This window comes from Rhipicephalus sanguineus, chromosome 4 (genome assembly GCF_013339695.2).
Source record: "Rhipicephalus sanguineus isolate Rsan-2018 chromosome 4, BIME_Rsan_1.4, whole genome shotgun sequence".
Lineage (NCBI taxonomy): Eukaryota > Metazoa > Arthropoda > Arachnida > Ixodida > Ixodidae > Rhipicephalus > Rhipicephalus sanguineus.
In genome coordinates, this window is record NC_051179.1 from 84,702,710 (window position 1) to 84,728,534 (window position 25,825).

The following is a 25,825-nucleotide window of genomic DNA, read 5'->3' on the forward strand; positions in this document are numbered from 1 at the left end:
AGACGGGTGTCGTCCGTCCCATTGGAAGAACAGCGGAAGTTGAAGGAGCGCCAACGCGCACTGAAGTGCAAATGGGCTTGAAAATGACGGGAAGCCGCTGCCGCAGAATGTTTTGTCACAGCGGGTTGCTTCCATCTTCACAGTAGTGTAAAGAATCTAATGTTTATAGATATGTGAACACACACTGAGCCCCACATAGGGAAGCAGACCCCCCTCCTACCTTTCCCCCAAAATAAACTCCTGGCTACGCCCGTGCAGCTGAGCGCCTGTTTATACAAGATTTAGTTTTAACGAAGGCATCATGTTTATTTGTGTAGCGTGGATGATTTTCGCGATAATTACTTTTAATCTGAAGACAACGAAGCAAGCAGCTCCGACAATGAAACACTGTCATATAGGTCACACAAGAATTTGGATCGGTTGTTTTTTTATTCAGACAGGGATGGTAAATCACACTCACAGAATTCAACCTTGCGAGAATTGGGAACGGTCGTCACAGGAAAGATTGGCGCACCGAATATCACTTGTCGACATCACACCTGGGAGCTATGATGTCGTGGAAGATGTCGGTAAGCAACAAGCTTTCTGTTGAGCACACCCTCCCCATTTATGTATGTATGTATGTATGTATGTATGTATGTATGTATGTATGTATGTATGTATGTATGTATGTATGTATGTATGTATGTATGTATGTATGTATGTATGTATGTATGTATGTATGTATGTATGTATGTATGTATGTATGTATGTATGTATGTATGTATGTATGTATGTATGTATGTATGTATGTATGTAACAGCCAGAATGGAACGGGTCGTTTATTTACCTAAATGCTAAGCGCTACGAGTGTTCTAAGTTCACCTGAATGGCAGTCAACTGTAAGCACGCGGAAATGAAATGCTCGAAATCCTTCCATAGTGTCCAGAAAAGAAGCATTTCCCGGATTCTCGCTAACCACGTGCAAAATTTCGCTGCATAGATCAATGACATCATGGCACAAGAATGGTAAACCTGGGAGCCGCTAAGTGCGCGTCTTACTTTAATTTCCGTGGACTGCTATCTTGACCGAGATCAGGGGACGGCTCGTAAACTTGATGTGATCTCACCATTTACTTGGCGTTCAGAGAACTGACAGCACGAAAACCGCATCTCTCCCCGGAGTGGCCGCATTCCCTGCAGCCAGCGTTTTGTTGAGTAACGCGAGACCGGATCCAAAAGAGTTAGCTGCTAGCCTTTCTTCGCACAACATTACAATTTGTTGCTATCGCATTCCTTGCTTCACCCTTAAGCGAAACTGTGATTTTTTTATTTTATTTTCTTTTCAGACTCTTTCAATGACATTCAAAAATAATATCTGCGTTTTTAAAAGCCAGTGCGAGCAATATTCCACTCCATGAAATTAGCCGATGCACAGCCGCAAATGAACGTTGAACATTCAATCACTCTCGTGTGCGCGAAGTGAGCCGCATTCGTCGCCACAACAAGTGAAAGTATGTGGCAGGGGTTACTTATTAAGTTCAATGCATTGTCCGTTTGAGGAGTGTGAAAGCTTTTAAAGGCCAACCCCCAGATTGTATTGCACTTTAACTTCCATGTCACTTTCAGGCGGTGAAAGGTTTCTCATACACTGGTGAGCATTCGGAGCTCATAAATATATGGTATGTTGAATATAACAAACAAAAGTTATGGCTCGTTAGCCGTGACATTGGTCTTACGGGCATCTGCTTTTCCTTCGCTTCACAGTAAATCTACAGCGCAATTTGCGCACAACATGAATACATGTCTTACTCTCTGTCTTGTGTTTTTCAGAAAGGCATTTAGAAAATGAACCCCGTTATGCAGAAATTGGTACGTCTCTTGGTAAATATGAAATTGGCTTGAAGGTTGTTACATAGCAAACTGTCCTGCCTGCTGCATTCTTCTTTACAGAAAGTCGAAATCTCCCAGAATCCTATACCGTGGAGACACACTTCATCACCGCTCTCAATCACACCGCCTACTTCGGTAATGAAACGGAAGACCGCGTTGCCTACGCTATGCTGTTTATGCATTCGGTAAGTGAAGGCAGAAGGTTCAGCACAGCTGTTTCCTTAGTAGACTGCACTGGCGTGATGTTTGGCATAAAGGGGAAGCTGGTGCGGTCCTGTACACCGACACGAGAAACGACGTTGAGTAGATGAAGGCCTCGAGTACCTGAATGAAATTTTCGTTTGCCGTTGGCGCGGCCGAACAACCACATTTATTTGCATTTGACCTATCGTATCGAGAATGATGTCGATACGATAACAAGGGCTTAGGAATTGAGCAAAGTTTAAGGTAACAATAAAAATAAAAAGCCAAAAGCTAATCTGCCTTCTAGGCTATAGGGAAATGTAGAAATAAGCATGCGGTGTAGTGAATACCTTGAATTTGTTTTTGCCCTTAACAACGTTGTCACCAGCCATAGCAACTTCGGGCATAGCACGTTGAATAAAAAGCTCAGAAGCAACGCGTCGATTGTCATGTCGAAGCCGCTTGCAACGCTGAACTGATTTTCGGCCAACTCCATCTCCTGGCAAGAGGGCTGTTGTTAAATGCCATGCGTAAACAATATACCGTAACAAGATTTATTTTACATGACAGACGCTCTTGCAAATGCTTAAAATATATGTGCTGCGTTGCGCGAGTTCCCCGTCGAGAATACGCATTCCTCAGTCAAATGAGTTCTGGCGAAACAATAAAGTTGCGAATGACGATTAAGTTTTTCAGTATGACATCATACAAACGTCATTAAATCTGAGGGCATTAAGTAATAATGCTATTTGCTGTGCCCGAGCGGCACGGGTACTTTAGAAGGTTGCATATGCAACGCGCCTTGGTCGTGTATGGCAAGACAGAATACACAGCGAATGCAGATTCCTGCTTTCTTTCCTCTACTCAATGACCTTGAGTTTCAGTGCTTCTTAATTTTGTAAGTGATCCAAAAGCAATGTCGAATCATTGTTCCTGCATACCACTTTAGTAACTGTGAAGTACTTGTCTTTCATCACGTCTGTTGGTTTACAAGTTACGATAATACTTAAATTGACGGAAATTCTTTGTTACCTTGCTAATTGCTGAATTAGATGAATACGTACACCCGTGAGCAAATGTATATGGACCTCGCCAGGCAAAGATACAGGACAGGCGAGCAGATATGATGGGACGTCATACCCTCTCGTCAATAGGCGCCACGTCGACAGATGGGGCGTCGGTGCATTTTGTCATTGGGCGCTTCGATGTGTCAGCCTCCGAGGAGCTGATCATCGAGGCGCCCTATTTTGGCACGCGCTCTTGCGGTCCGTATGTTTTTTCTCACGTGTGTACGTGTGCCTCCATGGTACCATCGACTTGGCTGATACTATCAGCTCTTACAAATACGTCACCATTACGAATTATCAGCTTGTGCCTTTGTAGAGCGAGCGACTCTCAACATCACATGATGTCGCCGTATATTTATTTTACTATTATTACCTTGCACCGCATATTTTTTCCTCCTCCTACCTCTATGAACCCGCTGTTTAGTTTTGGTCAACATTCGCAGGTGAGCCTTCGTTTGCAGCAGCTCGAGCCACCGGCCAAAATAGGGTTAACAGTCATTGAAGGATTGAAGGTAACAAAAACACCAATGTGGTATTTTGTGTCGGTGTCAGTTACAGTATTATCTTTCCAGGTCAAGCAGGACTATATACATATATATAAAGATGGACGGGTCATGGCAGATCAAACATTGCACGCACTAGCGAACTTTACGCGTGCTAGTAAAATACACAATGTGTCTGACATCCTCTATATGGCTGTAAGGTAAATATGAACTACATTTGCTACGTAAGCTAAAGCACCCTGCTTCTGTAATATATAGAAAACGCGATCGTTTACAAAGTTCACATTGAAATATATGAACTTTTGAAAATGCGTTACAGTCGTGAAAATGCGTTAAAGCCATAGAGTCGTCCGGCTTCTGCGGCACTGATCGCAGAATGACGATTTATTGTCGTTGCTGGTTCATCGCTGGAATGGCGCGCATGCTGCATAGTGAAAAAGGTTTAAAGGTGTGCGTTACATGTGCTAGTGGTGTGTATCAGGCACGCCAGCTAAATGGAGCTATAGGGCGCGCTCCATAGAACAAATAAAGAAAACATCACTTTCATCTTCCAAGGTGCGCTTAGTGAACACAAACAGCACAAACGAAAAAAGTACAGGACATAAGGCTTTTTTCGTTTGTGCTGTTTGTGTTCACTAAGCGCACCTTGGAAGATGAATCAACACCAACTAGCCCACCTTATAGCTCTTCTCAAAACATCACTTCTCTCAAAATGTCCCAACCAAGATTAGCATGATGAGAACGCCGCTCAAGAATGGTAACTAAATCAGATGTTAGAAGCCCGACAGTGCTAGCGCCTGTGGTGCCCATTCAAACAGGGGTCCCGCCATTGGCCATGCGTACTACTCCATATACAGCAGGTGCGACCACCCTTTTAGCCGACGGGGAAGACCGGAGATCCTAATGGAAATATGAGTGCAGGGTTGCTGTCGTGGAGTGATTCTATTGCAATTCTACGATATTTTTATGCCTTTTGCCACCATTAGCCGTCTGCCGATGGTCAGAGGGCGCGGCCCGAAAATCTTAAGCAACCCCCGCGATGGAACCCCGATATCGCCACGTGCAGATATGGTCAAGCGGTCCGCTTCGATGTCCAGTATGCAGCGTCAGTTCGGCAACGCGATTAGCTGAGAAGAAGCTTCGAATACGTCCTTATCTCAGGGAGATGCATCGCTTAGATTTGTGGATTCAAGGAGCCGTTAATTATCTCCAACTTAGGAAGGCAAGGTCGCGGGGAGCGATAGGATGGGTAGCGAAATGGTTGCCAACATGACTGTTGGTTTCTGAGAGACGGCGAGCGGTTGGGTCAGGTAGTGGTAGCAGGGGCGTAGCCACGTTAGGGCACACCCGGGCCCGTGCCCCCCCCCCGAAATTTTTTTTTGCCATAGCATACAGAGCAGAAAATGACACTCGACCACATCTGCCTGCTCGTCCCCAATACAGATCAAGGAGGTGCCCCCCCCGAAAAAAATTTCTGCCTACGCCCCTGAGTGGTAGTGCCAGAGTTGGTTAAGCGTATGAGAGATAATGACCTGGTACGGCTGCACTCAAAGTGGCGAGGATGGGCAGATGAAGTTGGTGGTAAGAACGACCACCTACTCCCATACACTGCCCAGTAGGTAGCAACAACAAATCGGCAACTGAAGCAAATAGCAGGATTGTGCTCAATTAACCGCTCGGCCAGGTTGGGAACGCGGAACGATGCATTGATAACGAGGGAACAGTGTCGGTGCGGTTGAAGAGGATGTGGCAATGGCGACGGTGAAAACCGCGTCAAAACTAGGGGTGTGCGAATATTCGAAAGCTTCGAATATTCGTCGAATATTACATTAGAAATATTCGTATTCGATTCGAAAATCGTGTATTCGAAAAGTTTCGAATATTCGATAACTTCGAATATTCGAAAAATTCGAATATGCGATTCGATCATCATGCATAAAATAACTCGTCTTCCACATTTCTGCTGCGTTCGTATAGCTAAAAATGTTGCCGAGAGGAGCGATAAACATCGTAAGTACGCGGAGGCACGATATCTGCCTGCGACGAGCGCCCCAATGCGTATGATTTATTACTGGTGCATCTCCGATGTGCAGCACTGTTGGCGATCATGTAACCGTACATTTTCAATATTATGCGGCCGTAACGTGCCGCACTACCACTCGTTCACTATGCGGGACCACTTCTGAAGAAAGACAGTGACCCACGTGACTGGTGGCGGACTGTAGGCACCTTCAGATACCCCAGTCTGGCAAAGCTTTGCCCCATATAACTCCCTATACCAGCCACTTCTGTTCCAAGCGAGCGTGCATTTTCAGTGGCAGGGGGTGGGTGGGGGGTTGCCTCTGTTACAAGGTAGCGCCTGCTGCCTGATCACGTGGAGCAACTCATATTTCTTCATGATAACATGTAGTCATTACTTTCATTGTGCCGTGATATTTGCTTGTGTTGTGATGTGCATTGTGCTAGCCTGGACATTGTGTTCTGGAGATAGCAGTGTATGTTGTGTTGCCAGTCAGGCTGTTAACGTTTTTTTTTTTTCAAATAGCTACACGTTAAATATAATATCGTTACTCTGGAGGCATTTTTCCTTTTATATTCGATATTCGATTCGATATTCGAAGGTGGATATTCGTATTCGATTCGTATTCGAAAAATTTGATATTCGCACACCCCTAGTCAAAACCGAGGTTAATGATTTATTTTCGCGAGATCTCTTGCACATTTGACACGTCAGCGCTGGTTTTGGTAAATCCGCCAGCAGGAGCCAGTTTTTCAAACTTTTGTAGACTGTTGAAGGCGACGAAGTGACAACGGTCGCTCTTCGCACGAAGACGTTGCAGCCGTGTCTGGAAGGTGGACCAATGGTCGTCGAATACGGCGGATCTTGTCTTGCTCGAAGTTCTGGTATACCTCGAAGATGGCTTCCATTTTGGTGCTCATTCTGCGCGTTACCAGAGTGAGTGCATTGTCCGCTGCCCTTTTCAACGCGTGTTCAACCTTGTGGCATGCTGGCATGTAACTATCGGCTTTGGGCATAGGAGGAGTACACCCTCGATGAATGATAGACATGACTGAGAACTTCGTTTCTAAGTCACCGACTGAGACCAAGAAACGTACTGACAAACGCGACTGAGAACTTCGTACGTTTAAAGCAGACTGAGAACAGACTGAGAGCATTTTTAAAGACGATAGTTTCCCATGGGTTACTACGCACAAATTTTGGTTTGTCTGTATGTCTGTCTGTCACACGATTCAGCCACCCGGCCAAAGTATAAGCACTTGTTGAACGACCAGCCATCTTGAAATAGTAGCTGCGTTCATACGTGTGAACATTGTCGATCAAAAAGCAAATATTACGCATATCTGAGGCGCAACATAAATACGTAAGTATTAGGTGGTGTGTTCCTTTAATAGAAATACATAGATACGTAATTCTAAGAACCCTAGTGTTTCTTAGGCTGCGCTGAAAATGCGACGCTATGCACGAAAAAGCCCTCTGCCGACGATATGGTGCTGCCACCTGGCAGTGGCCCTGGGTTCTGCACAAGCTCATGTTTCCCGGACGCCACTGCCAGATGGCGTTCATATCTCACGCAGCGCCTCCTCTATTTTATCAATGCCAGCCAGACTGCGGCCGATTCAACATAGAGGAGGCGCTGTCTGAGGCAAAGGCAAAACATAAATGGCAGAAGACATCGTCTTTCGACGACATCTGCAGCGAAGCACGCAGATACACGGCCAGTTTTTGGTGTGAGAGCTCACTGATCAAGTCACGAAGTTTTTGCTTCGGGATGTAACAAGCTGCCATGTTCTTCCTCATGGTTCCGAAAGCACAACTTCGTTGAACCACTTAGGTGGTAGAAGTCAGCACAAGTGTATACATTAACGTAGACTTGTACCTTACAAGGCACAAGTAATAATAATCGCTGGCCTGTTAGTGATGTGTCAGTCAGCCCCCAAGGTCTATGTCATTGGTACCAGTTAATGTTTTAGTCTCGGGAGTGCGAAATATTTTAGTTCGTGGCCCTAAAGCGGGAGCAGATGCCAGCTTGTCTGTCGTGCGGTCGCACTGCAACGGCGACCATTTCTAAGCTTTGTCACTTGGCAAGAGCTCTTGGCAAGTACTCTTGTTAAGCTGTCACTTGGCAAGAGTATTCCGTAGCTTCACCATTGTGCGACGCTGTGAGAAGTACGGGAAGGATATGAACTATTTGTGTGACTCGTTTAGGTCTGCAAATTGGGCTAGTTGGACATTGTTTATGGTGGAAAGCATAAAAACAGCGCAAACACAGAGACACAAGAAAAGAAATGAACGTAGTGACTATCTACAGATGGAAGTAGCCAAGATCGCTGGATAGGAATCAAGCGAAACGCTCCGGTGTTCATCGTTGTTTTAGATTTTGCTCAGAAAATGAGTCTAAGGAATGCGCAATGCCAGACTGTCTTGAGGCATGTCGACTGCTGTCTCAAAAACAGCGAAAATCATAGTGTTTGCGTTCTGGGTGCGCCGTTTAGTTGATGGCCATGTTATGAGATTACAGGTTAGACGTGTAGACTCATTTGAGCTTTTGTCTATTCGTCGTCGTTTGTTGGAATCAGGGCTGGTTCACTATTCGCAGGGAACAAAGCGGCCTAGATTGTTACTGTGCATATACGATAAATAGACTTGGAAAACTCAAGGAAGTTACTAAATGTAGATAATATCCTTAAGACATCGGGATCAAGCAAACCACACACACGAAGCGCTACCCTCAGCTTTTATCGGCGTTGTCGTTGAAGCTGGCATCGACGGCAAGCGTCTAACACCCGCTACAGATATACAGATACATGCTATTTTTGTGTATTAGAGTGCATAAAAGCTATTGGCTTGTATAAGTCATTTATAACATTCACCTTCTCTTATTTTCTTAGTGCACGTCTCGTTAAAATTAGAAATGGGACAAACAAAGGCGGTACTAAAGGTAAGTAACTTTATGGCACAAAACATCATCTCTGGTATTACGTATTCGCTAGATCGAGTTATTTCGATAAAATTGAGTACCGAGTCTACAAGATCTCTCGTAAAATTTTATTTCATGCCATTAGAAGAGCACCACGTCTATGTTGGCTTTTTTGTTCTACATTACTTTGGAGGCTCATTCATTTCTTTCTCTGTCTGCAATTCCACAGAGCTAAACGCAGACACCTAAAAACTACCCTTCTCCTTCCGTATAATACCTGCAGTACGATTGATTGAACAAAAGAAAGAAAATTACAATGCTAATTGTTTTTCTTTGTTTAGACAAAATGGAAATTTGAACTAACACAGAATAGTGCCAAGGAAAGTATAGGGGGTCATTTGTTGTAATTACGTTGTAAATGCGAAGAAAGTAAGGTAGACGCAAAGATAACTTGCCGCCTGCAAGAACCGAACCTGGAAACTTCGAATAACGCCTCCGATACTCTTACCAATGTAACTACGGTGGCGGTCATCCCCCCGTCCACTTAAGGGGGTATATCTGTGCATTTAAACCTAGGAGTGTGACTCAGCGCCGATCGTAGCCATGACGGCGAGTGTGCAACAATCTTTTTCTGCCTACTAGCGTCGCGTTCCACGTGATATTTTTAACAGCTGACAGCTGACGAATAATCACTCGCATGCTACCTGAACGCAGCAAGTCTGTTCGAGACCCTCGCTTTGAATTAACGAAATAAGGGAAATTCTAAGAGCTCGTTTTCCTTTGTTAGACGCAATATAAACGAGAAATAACAGACAATAATGCCAAGGAAAGTATAGGGGATGTTATTTGTAGTAAATATATAAATGTGAAGAAAATAAAATGGAAGAAAAGAAACAGAACCTGCAACCTTCGAATAACGTGTCCGACGCCGTACCAATTAAACTACGGCGGCGGTCATCTCGCCGTCCAGTTCATTGGAGATATCATTGTATTTAGAAAAGGCTAGCCTTGTTATTTTCTATTTAAATCACTTCGCAGTGTTTTAACCTGCAGGAGTGGCATATAAGGGAACGGCCTGCAGAAATTACAATGTTGCCGTTGGCTCGGACCGGCCTGTTACGTTCTCCGGTGTGCAGACGGCCGCTCACGAAATCGCTCATTTGTAAGTACTTTCGCGTGCTCAAGAACGCTTGCCACTAACAATATGTATTGACAAAAGAAATATAGACAACATTTCTGCAGATCCCCCGTATTCGGGAAACTGGTTTCATGCGAAACCGTCAGCGAGTGCCTGTTTATGCTATATTTTTTTCTGTTTTGAGCGAAGCGTGGCGAGCTCGATCGACGGCTTTTTAACGCGACAGCGTTAAAGAGCTCGTATCGCAGAAATTCCGCCGTCGGCGTCGGGGCCGTTGGTTGTGAGCGAAAAATCATCATCTTGTCCGTGACCGAAAAATCGAAAAAGCTGCAAATAAAATAAATAATAAAAATGCTGGGTCCGAGTGAGAATCGAACCCAAGCCGTCTGCGTGGCAAGCAGGTGTTCTACCACACAACCACGCCTCTGCTTGGAGCTGCACTGAAAGTAACATTCATGCTTCCCAAAAATACGCGTCCTGTATACAGGTGTCACAGAACGAGATGTAATAATACAGTAATATTGCGTGGTACAAGCGTAGATTGCCATCGGGCGTCACACCATGCCAATATCATAACGACTTGGTGGTTTATAGACCGCCACCCATTACAAAAGGCACACACGTTACTGTGCGTATTCCCTTAAGACCACGTAGTGGGTGCATCGCAACTTCGAAAAAGTTTCTCGCGCATAATAGCTCCTGGTTTAAAGCATGCTACCCATTACATAAGGCACACACCTCAGTGCGCGCATTCTGTTAAACCCTCGTAGTGTTGGAACTGCGCACTAGAAACGGAATATCACTATCGCGTTCAACTCTTAAAGTCTAAGCTTAAGCGTCCCCCAATTTTGTAAGTGTAGTAGTTGTGTGCACATTGTGGGCTTACCAAGTACTTCGGCTACGCTGGCTTTAAAGGGCAGTTGCTGGACTGACACAACGTAAGCACTCACGTTAGAACTCATACGTCAGTTTTATGCTAACGAATTGCACGCTGTGGTGCGATGTAGTGAATATCATTCGTTAGCGTATTCCTCTGTGGTCGAGCAAGAGCCTGAATACAGCTTGCTGAGTCACAGGACTGCATATATAACGTTTAATAGACGGCTATGAAAGCGGCGCCGGCACTGGAGCCAATAGTTGACGTTAACCCGATATGACGCCTGTATCATAGGAGTAAATATACAATGTTTATTACCTCGTTACAAATTTAGATGTCAAGCACTGCAACTAGAATTGACGTTTCACAGCCATGACGCCTTGATTGCATCGTTACGAAAAGGAGTTTCAAGACCTACCGTGGCTCTGTGGTGCAAACATGACTGCCATGTAAAGTTATCCTTTGCATTCGTCAGGATCAACGCGATCATCTTAGCGCTCTCCCGTTTTAATTACCAATGCCTGTTGTCACCATTTCCGAATAGTTGTAAACGGTGAATCATCTATGGCTCATACCCGCATACCGCGGCCTGTGGTATGCGGGTATGTGCCACACGTGACTGGGGGAAAAAGCTTCATGACGTGCCCGACATGATTTTCACGCTATTCATGCCATGACCAGACAGTCATATCTTCATACCATCATGCCCTCCTATGCCAATTTTGGTCTTTACCAAGAGAAGGAGGCGACCACGACAGCACCTGCACGTAGGCAGCTACATAGATAGATAGATAGATAGATAGATAGATAGATAGATAGATAGATAGATAGATAGATAGATAGATAGATAGATAGATAGATAGATAGATAGATAGATAGATAGATAGATAGATAGATTTTTACCCATTTTTGTTGAAGTCTTCGTCAATTTTTTGTTTACTTCCCAACTTCCTTCCTCTTGCTCTCCTACTATCTTCCTTTCCTCTGTCTCTTCCCTCCCCCCGAAAGAGTCGGCAGCCGTTGTGCCCCTCTAGGTGGAAGTTGCCAGCTTGCTCTCTCCCTCTATTGTCTGTGTATGCAAATCAAATAAATAAATAAAAAATAAAAATAAAAATAAAAAAATAAATAAATAAATAAATAAATAAATAAATAAATAAATAAATAAATGACGCTAGCGTTTGGGGTAAGCATGTAGGGTTTCTCCGACAAGAGTAGAAACTTGTTAGGCAGATTCACAAACTCGGTGTGTGACATGCGCGCTACTTTTTGCTGAGATTTATCTACTTCCTGCTTGTTAGGAAGTTGAGATACTTGCGCCGGCGCAGGGCCGACACAGAGGCGGCGCGGGGGGGGGGGGGGGTGGCATTGTCTCGCACGGCGAGGCGGTGGCGTCCTCTCTTTCGTCCCGCCTGAGAAAAGCACATATAAGTCTCTGAAATGTTTTAGCAATTATAGGTTATTTAATCAATTATTGCTAGGCTATTTCTAATAATTATAATATTTTAGACTTTGTTCGTTCATCTTAACCAGAGTTTGAGCATTGCTAGTCTTTTTATGGCTTGTATTGAGTGACGCGGGCTACAGGTGTATCCTTTAAATTATGATTCACGCTGCTTACATATACTGACACACCTCTTGCGGAATATACCATGATGCCGATACAAGATGCACACGAGAATCTATACACAGTACTTGAGATGGATGTACCTTTGGTACCACGCCACTTGGTCACGAACGCATTTATTTATTTACTTTTCTTTTGTTTAGTTTTAAGGGACTAGTGGCGAGAAGTGGGGTTTGCTCAATTTCTGTGGTACATAATCGCTAGGGGTTTTCTGTGGAGTTGTAATTCTTGACTTGGTAACTGCTTGCGCAGTTATGATATGTTCCTATTTCCTATTAATCTCAGGGTCGCGTTCACGTCAACCAATTCGCCCAGTTCACCAGCTGCCGTTTCAGCGCAGCCTGGGTTGCCATCAGGGGCGTAGCCAGAAATTTTTTTCGGGGGGGGGGGGGTTCAACCATACTTTATGTATGTTTGTGCGTGCGTTTGTATGTGTTCGTGTATATATACGCAAGCAAAACTGAAAAATTTCGGGGGGGGGGGTTGAATCCCCCCCCCTTGGCTACGCCCCTGGTTGCCATGGAGGCCCCCCCTTTTTTTTATTGCGATAGCAAGTATATAGACACTCTCGGCTGCTTCTTGGCGTCGGCGTCGCCGTTTCCGTCGCCATCATATCCCCTATATGTATATGTATGTACATAAAAGACACATAGAAAAAATTCGGCATATCCACGTACCGTGGGAATCGATGTTACGCGAAGTACGTTGTCAAAAAGAGCGCAGTTAGATGTCACTTAAACGTGACTACATGTGCCTCATTGACTTTTTAATGATTAGGTCAGTATTTGTCGAGTTAGAAACATACTTAGGACAAATAACTAAACATCATTTAACGAAAAAGTTAGTGGATATTACAGTATACTAGGAACGATATGCCCTCATTCCCAGGATTTGGAGACATCTGTGTGTGGCGCCATCTCTACACGGTATGAACAGCGTCCTGCCATAACTGAAAGGAAAGCACACGAAAAAAAAATCATGTCTTGAATAAAGCAAGCTATCAAAAACGACTGGGGGTTCTATACAATAGAAACCTACTGGAACGTTTTCGTAAAATTGCAATATCCCACTACAAAGCGTGTGGCTTTCTAGGACAATTGAACACCGCCCATTATAAATACATGAGGCCCCATTGTAAAGTTCTCAACACTGTGGGAAGCCACGCAGTTTGTTGTGCCACGCTGTAATTTTAACAGAATGTTTAATTAAGCCTCTGCTGTATTGAACCGGGAGTCGTTATTGATAACGATTTTTTTCGTCAACTATGACTTGTTTCGCCTATTTCCCTTTCAGTTACGGCAGGCCACCGCCGTCACCAACGACAGATGGCGCTACATGCATATGTGCCCAAATCCTGGTCATGAGGTGTGCTTCGCGTAATGACATTCTTGTTTTTTTTAATGGCACTGCGTGATATTTGGGACACCCCGTACACTGCTTTGCTGTAAAACAAAGATAATCCGCATATTCGGGAACATCTTCGGCACTACATTTGCATAAAGCATGAGCAGTGCAAGGACAATTTTTTATTTTAATCTCTTTAAGGTAAATAATGGTGGTGAATAAAATGGCACATGGCGTTGTTTGAAAGCAACGCATTTGTCTGAATGGTAAGCTTATTTGTAGCCAATGCACCGTCGAAAAGCTTTCTTATATGGTAGCAACATTTATTCTGAATCCAAGATAACATTTATGCCACGTATCGAGTACTTGTTGACATGCGAATGGAACATATATTGACAGACAGCGATCGTCTCGCTCGCTGGAACCAAACGCAGGACCATTTCGCTATTTCGCTCACGAATGGCAGTTCTCATTGCTTGAAGGTTTGAAGGTTTTCGCCCAATGCTACTTCGATGATTCGAGAAGGGCAGTTGTAGTCAGCACGACAGGGGAAACAATCTACCTCATTTACTGGGCTGTAAAGGTTCGTCGAATATGGCTTACTAATCGTCTAATAATGATATCTGGGGTTTAACTTCCCAAAACCACGATATGATTATGAGAGACGCCGTAGTGGAGGGCTCCGGAAATTTCGACCACCTGGGTTTCTTTAACGTTCACCTAAATCTAAGTACACGGGCTCAAACATTTTCGCCTCCATCGAAAATGCAGCCGCCGCGGCCGGGATTCAATCCCGCGACCTTCGGGTCAGCAGTCGAGTGCCACAACCACTAGACCACCGTGGCAGGGCTTACTAATCGTCTGTCACATAAAAATTCGGCAGATGCCACGTACGGTGGGAATCGATGTTATGCGAAGCATGCGCGGGATGGTGACTGTGGCGTAATTTTTCACGTTGAGCGAAACGTTACGGAATGACGCTAGCGAAATGTGGAAGTGGTATGCGCACACTCATACGTTGGAAGGTCGCATATGTATTATATAACCAGTTTACAGTTGCGTAACGATGCCAACAGCAACATGCGTGTTACCAACACCAGACGCGGTAAGCTGATATGTAGTGCTTATATTCTTCAATACTGGATAGCGCGAATCCGAACCGGACAAAGAAGGAACAGAGATGCACAGGACAGGCGTTACTCGCAACCAAGCTTCATTCAGGAAAGTTCCCTTAGATATATGGTACGCAGCCGAGTGGCACCTGCAGGCGCACTGCACTGTACGTTACAGTCACAGTTGCAGTTGTTACAGTTGTGTGAAAGTTGTTATGCTTATACTTGTCCGTTATGACCGAGAACCGCCGAGTTGCACGCAGTTTCATTCTGATAACGGACAGGTAAATAAGCATGCGGAGCCCATAGACGCAACTTCTCCTTTTATTTCCTTCGTACTTATTCCCTGTGAATATTGCTAAGGTGAATAACACAATTTTTTACAGGTTGAACGCTAATCACGACGGATACGGGAAAGCAGAGAATTGCTCTGGCAACGAGGGTTATCTAATGAGTAGCCCGCGAAGAAAGCGGAAGTAACAGCTGTGCATTCTCCATCTGCAGCAAGAAAGAGATCGCCGAATTTTTAACGTAAGCATCCGGACAACGTAACCACACACGACCTACTCGAACTCCTGACCTGTACAGATAGCCGGTATTCTACGGATGCGCGTGCGCCAGCTTTCGTTCCCACCTCTCGCTGTTCGTGTCGCTTCTATAACCTGTTCGCTATGTGCATGAATCAAGAGGTGCAACCAGGACTGGACGAGAATCCAAGAGCCGGGGGACGCCTCGCGTTGGTCGCTCACTGGAAGACGAGTAATGATGCTGAAAAGGGCGATACGGGATAGACAAGTTTTGAGGTCAGAAAAGCTCAGAGCAAAATGAGGTTCGAAGAGAGGCTAATGAACATGAAAGAGAGTAGATGGCCAGAGAAAGTGTACCAGAATTTGTATAGGAAGATCACTGACTAGAAATGGAGAAAAAGGACAAGAAGTCTCACCAGCAACTATACGGTTAGCAGTGCCAGCGATATTTATTTATTTATTTATTTATTTATTTATTTATTTATTTCAAAGTACCTTACAGGTCTCATGGGGGGCATTGAGTAAGGGGGGGGGGCAATACATATATACGCCTCAAACTGGAAAAAAAATACAAAAGAAACAATTCCAAAATAATAAGTCAAACAACATGCATCAACTTGTACAAAAGTTCAACATGTACAAAACAACAAGCATCAACACGTACAAAATGGCAACAAAGAGCGTTAAGCAAAAAGTCTGAGAGGCGGAGAGGATTTATGGGATAGCAGCGATAGAAAAAAAAAAATAGGGTAGCTTGCACGTGAGGCGCAATGCTAAAAGACAGTGGAGCTGATGGGCACCTAGCTAGGTAGCGCTGGATCTTGCTGGTTTGTTAATTTTTGCAAATTTTCTTTCTTTCTCTATTCCTTTCTTTTCTCTGTTCACTGTTTTTTGTGTATGTCTTTTTTGTCTCTGTTAATTTCTATTTCTTTCTTTCTCTCTCTCTTTCTCTATATCGAGTTTTTATATCGTGTTCTATTTCTTTCTTTCTCTCTCTTCCTCCTCTACATCGAGTTTTAACTGTATGCCTCTCATTCTGCAGGCTGAACGAATCGAGTTGCTTATTCAAAGACAATGCATGCCATGTCATTTCTGTGCCGAACAAAGCGGCGAACCTCCCGGGAGATGTGATGGATGGGCCAACGTTCTGTAAGGAATACTACAAGCCGCCCAGGTACAAGAACTCCACTTACATAAAGGTAGGATGGCTTTAAAGCAACCTCTTTTATATTCTTCGCGCTTATTCGAAGATTGGATTGATGACGTCATTACCAACCGTGGTGCCGAACTCAAGGTTAATATCATTCAGGTTCCCATGCGTTATATGAAAAATAGGAGCTTGGCCTGACGTGCTACTTCTTTCTTTCTTTCTTTCTTTCTTTCTTTCTTTCTTTCTTTCTTTCTTTCTTTCTTTCTTTCTTTCTTTCTTTCTTTCTTTCTTTCTTTCTTTCTTTCTTTCTTTCTTTCTTTCTTTCTTTCTTTCTTTCTTTCTTTCTTTCTCAGTGCGCAATGCTCCCTCCTAACTGTTTCCTCCCTCCATCCCGGGAACTGAACCTTCGTCCACGTGCTTGGGCGCTGAGCCGTGCTCCCAACTAGGGCTGCAGAACTAGCGTCTTTTCCTCTGTTCAACCTCTCCTCCTCCTCCTCAGCGCAACACTTCAATTGCTACACTCAACAACGACGGATCGTGCTATTCATGTCCACGCAACAATAGAATGTTGGAACGTGACATGATCAGTGAACTCGATAAATTGAATAAAAGATCAAATTGCCCTATCATAAGCGGCTTATCGCCGACGAGTCGCCATTCGAGACAGCGCCAATTATTGAAAAACGGCGCATACAAGTACGCATGCGACCGGTGCACCTCAGGCAGCCGCATTTCTGTACGCAAGCCAGCGCCGCTTTTTCGCGTATGATGCCGCAATCTAGGAGTTAATACAGCTTCGCTTAAAATTATAAGAAACCCCAAAACACAAACTGCACCAGAATCGATATGAAAGATTAGGAACGGCAACCGCCTCAACACTATACGGTTCGATCAAACAGGGTAAAAATGGCATTAGTACATTCATATAAACGGAACCAGAACCGATATGAAAGAGTAGTAACGGGGACCGCCTCAGGACTATACGGCTCGAGCAAACAGTATAAAAATGCCTGCTTAATAAATTCATATAAACGGCACCAGAAACGATATGAAAGAATAGTAATGGCGACCGCCTCATTATTATACGATCCGATCAAACAGGATAAAAAAATTCGGCAGATCCCACGCGTTGTGGGAATCGGTTTCGAGCGAAGCAATCGGCGAGTACTTCTATGCTGTATTTTATGGCTTTGAGCCAAGCGTTACGAGGTGAATCGATGTGTTTCTGTAAGTCGAGTAGCTGTGTGCAGATCGTGGACTTACCAGGCACTTCGACAACACTGGCGTTTAAAGGGTAACTTATAGTGCGACGTAACGTCATCCCTCACGTTAGAGTAGATACGTCAGTATTATCGAAACCTAAGTGCCCTTCATGGTGCAATCATGTGAATATCATACGTAACTTTCGTTAATGTATTCTTCCGAGGTCGAGCAATGCTTCAGTATAGCTTGCTTAATCATAGTAATACAATTGTAATGTTTATTGGACTGCCATAAAAGCGGAGCCAACACTGGAACCACAGACGTTAATCTGATATGACGCCTGTATCGGAGGAGTGTATATGAAGTGTTTATTGCTTTCTTGTAAAATTATATAGCCAGCACCACGGCCACAATTGACGTTGCACCGAGATTACACCTGCATAGGATGTGTTTTCCAAACCAGTTTATAGACCTGGCGTGGCTCTGTGGTAGAATACCTGATTGCCACGCAGAATGCTTGGCTTCGATTCCTGCTAGGATCTTAATTTGTATTCTTTCCATTTGCCGTGGCAACGCTGCAGATGTCGGTTTTTCTTAACGCTCTCGCATTTAAATTACCGATGTCTGTTCTCGCCGTTCCTGAACAGATATAAACAGTCAATCACCTGTGGCGCATACGCGTACACCGCGGCCGGTGGTAAACGGGTATGTGCCACACGTGTCTGGAGGGAAGGGTTTGACGACGTATGGGAGAGGATTTTCACGTCATTGATGTCCTGACCCGACAGTCATATTCGTCAAATCTTCTGGTCTACACCAAGTTAGGGAAGTGATCATGAGAGCACCCAGACGTAGGCGGCTAGATAGATAGATAGATAGATAGGTAGATAGATAGATCGATAGAACTATCTAATAACAGTTGCTTCTCGTGGCCGAACAGTAATATCTTGCTTTCTCCAATGTCACCATTTCTCTTCAAGCCCCACATACTCGGCAGTTAGGTCATCGTGTTATTACTGATCACTATAAAATGCACGCCATAACAATAGCGCAACATACGCGGCAAGGACATTGATGCAAAACAATCGCAAAATCAGCTAGTTCAGCGGCATGATCTGCGTACGTACAAGTGTGGGCGCAAATATGTGCGGCAGAATTCTCAGTGTGTAGTGAACATGGCCAGAGCTCGGCGATTGAAATGCAGTACTGGGAACTCGTGGCTCCTGGCGGTGATTTATTTTGCTCATTGCCCTCACCAGCTAATAAAAATATAATTGATCAACATTTGCTTTTTTATGACATAACTTAGCAGTATTAATATTTGGTGCCTCAATTAGTTGCTATATATGTATGACTGTGTGCTTTGTGTTTCTTGTTTTTTATTTTGGTGCATTTGCCCTTCCCCTCTGCAATGTAAAGTGTACCCTGAGGGTAAAATAAATATATAAATAGCATAGTCATACTTAGTATAGCCAGGTGGCATGAAAGAGAAGTCAGGTTGAGGATGAGTGATTGGAGGGCTGATGAGGAGGGAAAGGAGGAAGGGGGAGGGTGAAGCATAGCATAGCCACGTATGGCGTCACACAGGCAAAATCATGCATAGCATAGCCATGTAGTATATTATAGTAAGGGTGTTGGAAAGGGAAGTGAAGGTGAAAAAGAGGGAAAGTAGTAGGCGAGAGGGTAAAGAAATCATAGCCATGTACAGTATGGCAAGGGAGGTGGGAAAGGGAAGCGTGTGTAAGGAGGACGGAAATGAGTAGGGGAGAATGTAAAACATAATATAGTATAGTCATGTGTAGTATTGCATAGGAAGGAGTGAGAAAGGAAAGTGAGGGCGAGGAGAAGTGATGTGAAGGTGAGGAGAAGAGAAAGGACGAGGGGGAGGGTAGAGCACAGCATAGCCGTGTATAGACAGTATAGCAAGGAGGTGAGAAAGGGATGTGAGGGTGAGGAGGAGGAAAAAGGAAGACACGGAAAGGAGGAGGAGATACGTTGCCACTGCATGACAAATGAAGGTTTCCTTTGCGACCATGGACGACGAGCAGGCTCCACATTTGGAACGACAGCGCTTGCAGAATTCTTGTTTGAGCTAGTTGGTACTGGTTCATAACTGCGGATACTTTTGGCGCAAATTGAACGAGGACACGTAGCACAAATGAACAGGACGGGTTAAGAATTATGTGATGCGCGCGCACTCGTCATGTGGCTTGGCTTGTGCTATAAAATCATCTTTCCGCTGTGGAATAAAATTAGTTGGAAGTTCGGCGCCCGTCCTGTTCTTTTGTGTTACGTGTCCTCGTTCGATTTGCGCCAAAAGTATCCTCAGTTATGAGACAGCGCTTGCTCGCTCGTGTGTGCCAACGTTGCTGAAGGGCAGGCGAATCACTGCTGCGCACTTCCTACAGCTTCCACATTGAGTGAAATTGCATAAATTTTTCTGTGCAGCTTGATGCCGACCTCAAACAGTGCGTATTTCGGTGTTTGGTATACGATACTCACAGCAAGATGCAGAGGCAGAACCTCACGTCCTTTGCGATAGATGGCTCACCCTGCTCTGAATCTGAGCCGCGAAAGGTGAGAAATCTTTTTACGTTCGTAGGTCAAATGACAATCGAGGCTGCACGTCTGCTTTAAGGTTTTTGTTGTACGCCTTCAAAAACGCTTGTTTACGAAGAACGAAAAACGACCTTCTGCGGTCGGTGATATCGCTCACCTACTGAAGACTTAGAATAACAAGGAGATGAGTTGTTAGTTGGTATTCATGCTAAAAAAAAACAGAGCGTGCAAGCATGCACACAAGAGAGAAGTCAAGACGTTACCAACGCCGTTTGTGGTGCCTTGACTTTTCTCTTGTGTTCGTCTTTGCAAACCCTGTTTTTTTAACCTGGCTACATAAGACGCTCCATAGGTTTTACATCGTCTGCTTTGTACTACTCATCTTTTAATAGATATTGAACAAAATAGTGCCAGTGTATCTTAAAGTATGGAAGAACATGATCTCGCAACTTGCCGAATTTTTCTTAAATGAAGACATTTGAATTGAGTTTAACTGCGCATTGTGGCATTTGCTGTGGTTGATAAAAGAAATTTCAAAAGTTTTTGAAAAAGCATTTAGAGCATCGTCTGCATAAGTGGAACTTTTTGGAACGAAAATATTGCTGAAGAATTTCGTAACAAAGCCGTTCTTGATCTAATATCTTAACTTGCAACCACAGCAGTATGTCTCGTAAGGACTTATGAACCACATTTGACTCAAACGTTCTGACGTCCCAATATAACTTCTTGGCTAATTTACACCAAGGATTTTACTGACACGTTGGCAGGAACTTTTCATGTCTTTGTCTTTCATCTGTCAGACTCGGCACATGCGCACTGCGTTAACGGGGAGAATACTTTGCCAGCGCGCATCCCGTCATCTAAGCGCACCTTGATTAGAGTGTACTGTACAGTCAACTGCAAAAGTCTACAGACCACGCAAGCGGGTGGCCGACAGACTATTCTCGACATTTCTGCTACGCCGCCGGTGATAGACAGCAGCGCTGTGCCCAAGACGCATCCCTCTCTTGATCAATGGCCTGTCTATTTTCTCGCTGAACACAATATTTCATATCTTCCTCTCTTTAACGCGACGCCCTTTTTGACAGCCATAGTTACGCGTTTGTGTCTTTGTGTCGAGAGATCAAGAGAGCAGTATATATAACTATATCTGTTATCGGCCGCAACTCATCGCACCAGCCAATATGGTATGTTAAAAAAGTTTTGAATCTTTGGCTAGCAGAAATACATTTTTTATTAGAAAATGCAAACTTCTAATAACCTTCAAGGCAGTCTCGTCGGCAATGTATACACCTCTGCCAGCTCTTGGAAGCATTGTTGAAAGCATTAACGGAAACCAGTTTTGGAAGGCTGATCGCACTTCGCAGGATGTCTCTGCTTAACTCGAATGGGTTTTCTTTCAGCGGAATTTTCAGCTTGGAAGACAGCCAAAGGTCACAAGAAGCCATGTCGGGGGAGTATGGAGACTGTTTTATTGCAGGAAACTTGTGTTTTGGTGGAGAAAGTCGAAATCAAATGTGCCGATTAGGTGGATGCATTATCATGATGGAGCTGCGAAATTTTTGTTTCCCACATATCCAGTCGGATGTTTTTGTTTCCCACATATCCAATCGGATGTCCTGATCCGATGACTACCCCTATATCGTTTGCAAGTTCTCAGAGTGTGAGGCGACGAAACTTTAGGACGAAAGTCCGCGCTTGCTCAACGACATGTCATTTCGCTTTTTTGAGAGTCTGCTTGATCATGGTTCGCTGCCCGCTGATATGCGGCCATCTTTGAAGCGGTTGCACCACTCCTTTATATGATAGGTGCTCATGGAATATTGGCACTGGTTTCCTCTTGGGCATCGCCAAGCTTTTGGTAAAATTTGATGCAATATTGCTGCTCATGTTGATCCGTAGGCAGCTGACGCTTTCTATTTGGCAGATATGGTGGCGAAAAAAGGAGAGATTCACGCGCATGCGTAAAACTCCCCTTCATATCTCCACAGATGGAAGTCACCCACACTTCATTGGTTTACGCAGGAAGGAAAAAGGTTCAATATTTTTTAGCACATCTCGTATGCCGAACGACACACTGCTCGAAGCACGCCGATTCTGCTCTAAAAGTCTGACAGCCTTACTGCGGATTAGCGCGTTACGCGAAAACAACCAAAAAACTTCGAGGATGCTCGCGCCTCGCCTTCAGGAGTAGAACGCGATAGCGCAATAGGGTCTCGAGAGCATCGCTTTCACGAATGTCAGCTTGGCTTCTGTTCTCTGTGGATGCCTCAACCGTGCTGCAAGGCAAAGTACGTCTGTGCGCATTGGCCTTTTCAAGCTAACCTAGAATGCCTACTGCAAGTACAGCTGGGAAGTGCCCACTACGCCATAATTCTTCCTTCTGCGAATCAGTGAAGGGCCCACTACGCGTCCGTAAGGCAACACGCAAACCTGCGCAGCTGCTCACACTGTTGATGTTTTCACTGCTGATGATGATTAAATATGTCTGAGCGTTTTGTAATGGGTGGGACTTTAATATACCCACTCGTGTACCCACCCATCGCGATTCAATGCTTCTGCCGCGCACTATTAAATGGGTTAAGGTACGTGCACACTGGCGGAAAACACGCCGCGGCGGCGTCCCGCCCGTCGGAACCTCCGCGCGGCAAGCAGCGGCACGCTGTCCACATTGCCGGCGCGAGACTCACGAGACAAGAGTGGACATGTCGAGGCGCGCGCGCCCGCCGGCTCGCAATTTCTCCGATTTCTCCCCGAATGACGGAGAGGGGTGGCGCGTGTGAGAAGAACAATGTCTGGTTGCTATGATGACAGCCCGTGTGAGAAGGAAGACGAAGAAAAGCGGGCGCTGATTGATGGTTTGCTTGCGCGGCAGTCAGCGGCAGCCACAAAAACAGGTCCCGGAGCGATTGGGTCGGCGGCAGAAAAGCGTTGACGCTCCGCGGTAGAAAGAGAGAAAAGCGGCGTCTCGCGAGCGGTGAGCGGCGCGCGGGAGAGTGCCGCGCCGCCAGTGTGTTCGTACCTTTAAGGAGATTGCTATCACTACATGACATTCAAATATTGTTTTTTTCCCGAAGCAGTTTCAAGCAATGGTGTGGCTCAGTGGTAGAACACCTGCTTGCCACGCAGCAGGCCTTGGTTTAATTCGCATTCGAACCAAAGGTTTTTATTATTTCTTTCATTTGCATCTTTCTCGATTTTTCGCTCAAGGACAACGCTGATTTTTCGCTCGCAATCAATGACGCCGACACCGGAATTTCTGCGAAAGGACTTTTAACGCTCTTGCGTTAATAACAATGCGCTGTGTGGCAGTAGAAAATTGATATGACAGTGAGTAAAACGAAAGAACATTTCCGGCCAAGCGTTGTAGTCGATGGTAGGTGCCACACCGCTAAGTGGGGCCAACGGGCTGTACAGCACGTGCTCTAGTGGTCCGTTAAGTATTGAGGTTGACATTACCTTGTTCGACTTCGCTCATCGAAGTCGCAATTCGCGCGATAGTAAAATGACCACGCCACTGACGCCATTAACATGTTTGAATTTCTCGTTGTTGAAGCTAGGCGTCACCGATAGCACGGTGCGGTACGTGCTCCCGTGTTCACGCAAAGCGTGCTCACGACTGTACAAGAACGAAACGCAAAGAAGCTGCAGGACGAAAGAAAGATGAAAAGGGACACCTCCCTGAAATTTTTCTAAATTTTACTTATATATATTTATACACACATATATATATACACGCACACATATACACGCATAAAAAGTGGTTAGCCCTTCCCCCCCCCCCCCCCCGCCTCCCGCCCCTCCGAAAAAGGAGTGCATGGGGGAAGTGCGGAATGCAGGAATACACAGAACATACACGTTTTCTTTCATACCACACGCATACGCCGGCATTCCTCTTCCCGCAGCACGCGTGATAAACAGCCATAACAGCAGCAAGAAGACGCTGATCGAACATCATGCTACACGTATCTTGAATGATGTTCGTTCTGGAAGGCATGTGCCGAGCTATAGGCAATACCCAGCAGTTTTCGCCCAAGAGCACAGCGCAAGCATAGCGCCAGATAAGCCCAAGCGGTTGTCACCTAGAAGTTTTCACCCGGAGTTCTGTCAAGCCGCAACAAGACGGCTTTTTCTTTGGTTGACATCTGGCAACATGTACCGTAAATGGTCGAAGTAAAACTCGTTTCCCTCATATATTTGTCAAATTGCACACTTTCTGTGCATATGTTAAGCTCTGAACAAATCAATAATGTTTGTGCTGCAACTACAGATCTTTAAAGGCGTAAGCTATAGTTGCGCTACACTCCCGGAAACTTTGTAGCAAAAACGTTCTTGCATTTACTTCACACATGCGCAATGAATGCGTAAATCTGGAGAAACCGTAAATATGTGGCAGCATATAGCTTCATAACTGCGGGAAACTCAATGTGGTAGCATGTGGAGACTTGTCCTGCTAGCAGTTATATATATAATGCATGCACAGGATTAATTCACTCGATTCCAATATTGACAATGCTGAAAATCCCTTGAAATCATCTCGAAGCGAGAAAATGAAAGATTATCTTATGCCTTCCTTCACAGATATGCCACAACATGGTCTGCGTTGACCCCTAGTGAAATAGTGCGACATTGCTGAGAGAACAAACATACAGTTTGGCACTTCACCACTCCGATGTTCACTCAATGTTCAAAATAAAGTCGTTTTGTTGTGAATCGACACCGCTGAATTGAACTCATTTCTCGTGCAGAAAAATATATTTGAACTATTTGCTTGTATCATGACTTTATCTAGTGCTTTCGCAGATGATTAATTATTTTGCCGCAATACAATGGGTGCAAAAAATGGGCAGTAGTTTTCAGAGCTAAACATGTCGTTGGACTGTGTAACCAGAAAAGTAGGCCAAATAGCAGTCTTACGGCACAGCTGTTATGCTCGAGATTTGCCGTGTAACGTGGATAAAAAATTATCTTTAAAAAAAAACAGGCATGCTCTCAGCTCATCCTCTTCTTCATCTTCTTCCTCCTCTGTTTCGCTCCCAAAACACGTGCGCCGAATTGTCCGGCCTCAGATGCAGTAACTCTGATGGGCTAGAGAACGGGTACAGAGAGAAAGAAAGAGAGACGGAAAGAGAGAAATTCTTGACGAAAAAATTTCTTTTCGAGGTGGGATTCGAACCCGCGTACCCACAATCCGAAGGCGAGCGTCGCAAGCACTCGGCTATCCAGGCACTCTTTTTCGTCCATGGTACTTATTACGGTGCGTATTTAGAATTATCGCAAGCTTTATGACGTAGTGTTGCATTCACTTGGCGACAAGAATCGCACAAACACTACTAAGCAAGCATTCAAAGGCTAGGATATATGTTCTGTACAAGTCCAGAAAAACAGGAAAAGTTCTTCAAAATCTCTCGCACAAGGAGTCTGGTAAGGATGAGCGCCTCACCAAGATGGCGTGCCAGTCCGGAGTGATGTTAAGTTCTTCATAAATATCCTTAAGATGAATTCCAAAAAACGGCAGGAAGCGGAAGATGGAAGCTGGGCTGATGAATAGTCATACGAATGTAAGCATACTTGAAGCGAAGGCTGGTTCTGCCTTAAGATCTTGCATACGCGTTTTCCACAAACTGTGCATTCTCATTTAGCGAAGATGCATTGACACGCTGTCTGTAAGCACGAAATGTAGCCTGAACTTAGGCATATGCATCATAATAGAGGTGCGAAGTTTT

The 25,825-nt window shown here is 44.7% G+C and overlaps 1 protein-coding gene and 1 long non-coding RNA gene across 2 annotated transcripts in view; both read left to right on the plus strand.

Annotated features, from left to right (window-relative positions):
* Window positions 1–25,825, plus strand: part of LOC119391360 (venom metalloproteinase antarease-like TtrivMP_A) — a 104,677-nt gene that overhangs the window by 10,511 nt on the left and 68,341 nt on the right. Inside the window, exons 2-3 of the mRNA XM_049414754.1 lie at window positions 437–569; window positions 1,933–2,057. Coding sequence (XP_049270711.1) covers window positions 443–569; window positions 1,933–2,057 — 252 coding nt within the window. The 5' untranslated portion in view covers window positions 437–442. The remainder of the gene's footprint in view (window positions 1–436; window positions 570–1,932; window positions 2,058–25,825) is intronic.
* Window positions 15,064–24,791, plus strand: LOC119390359 (uncharacterized). The gene is made up of 4 exons (XR_005183290.2): window positions 15,064–15,191; window positions 16,230–16,386; window positions 19,989–20,117; window positions 24,681–24,791. It is a non-coding gene; the product is annotated as an uncharacterized LOC119390359 (long non-coding RNA).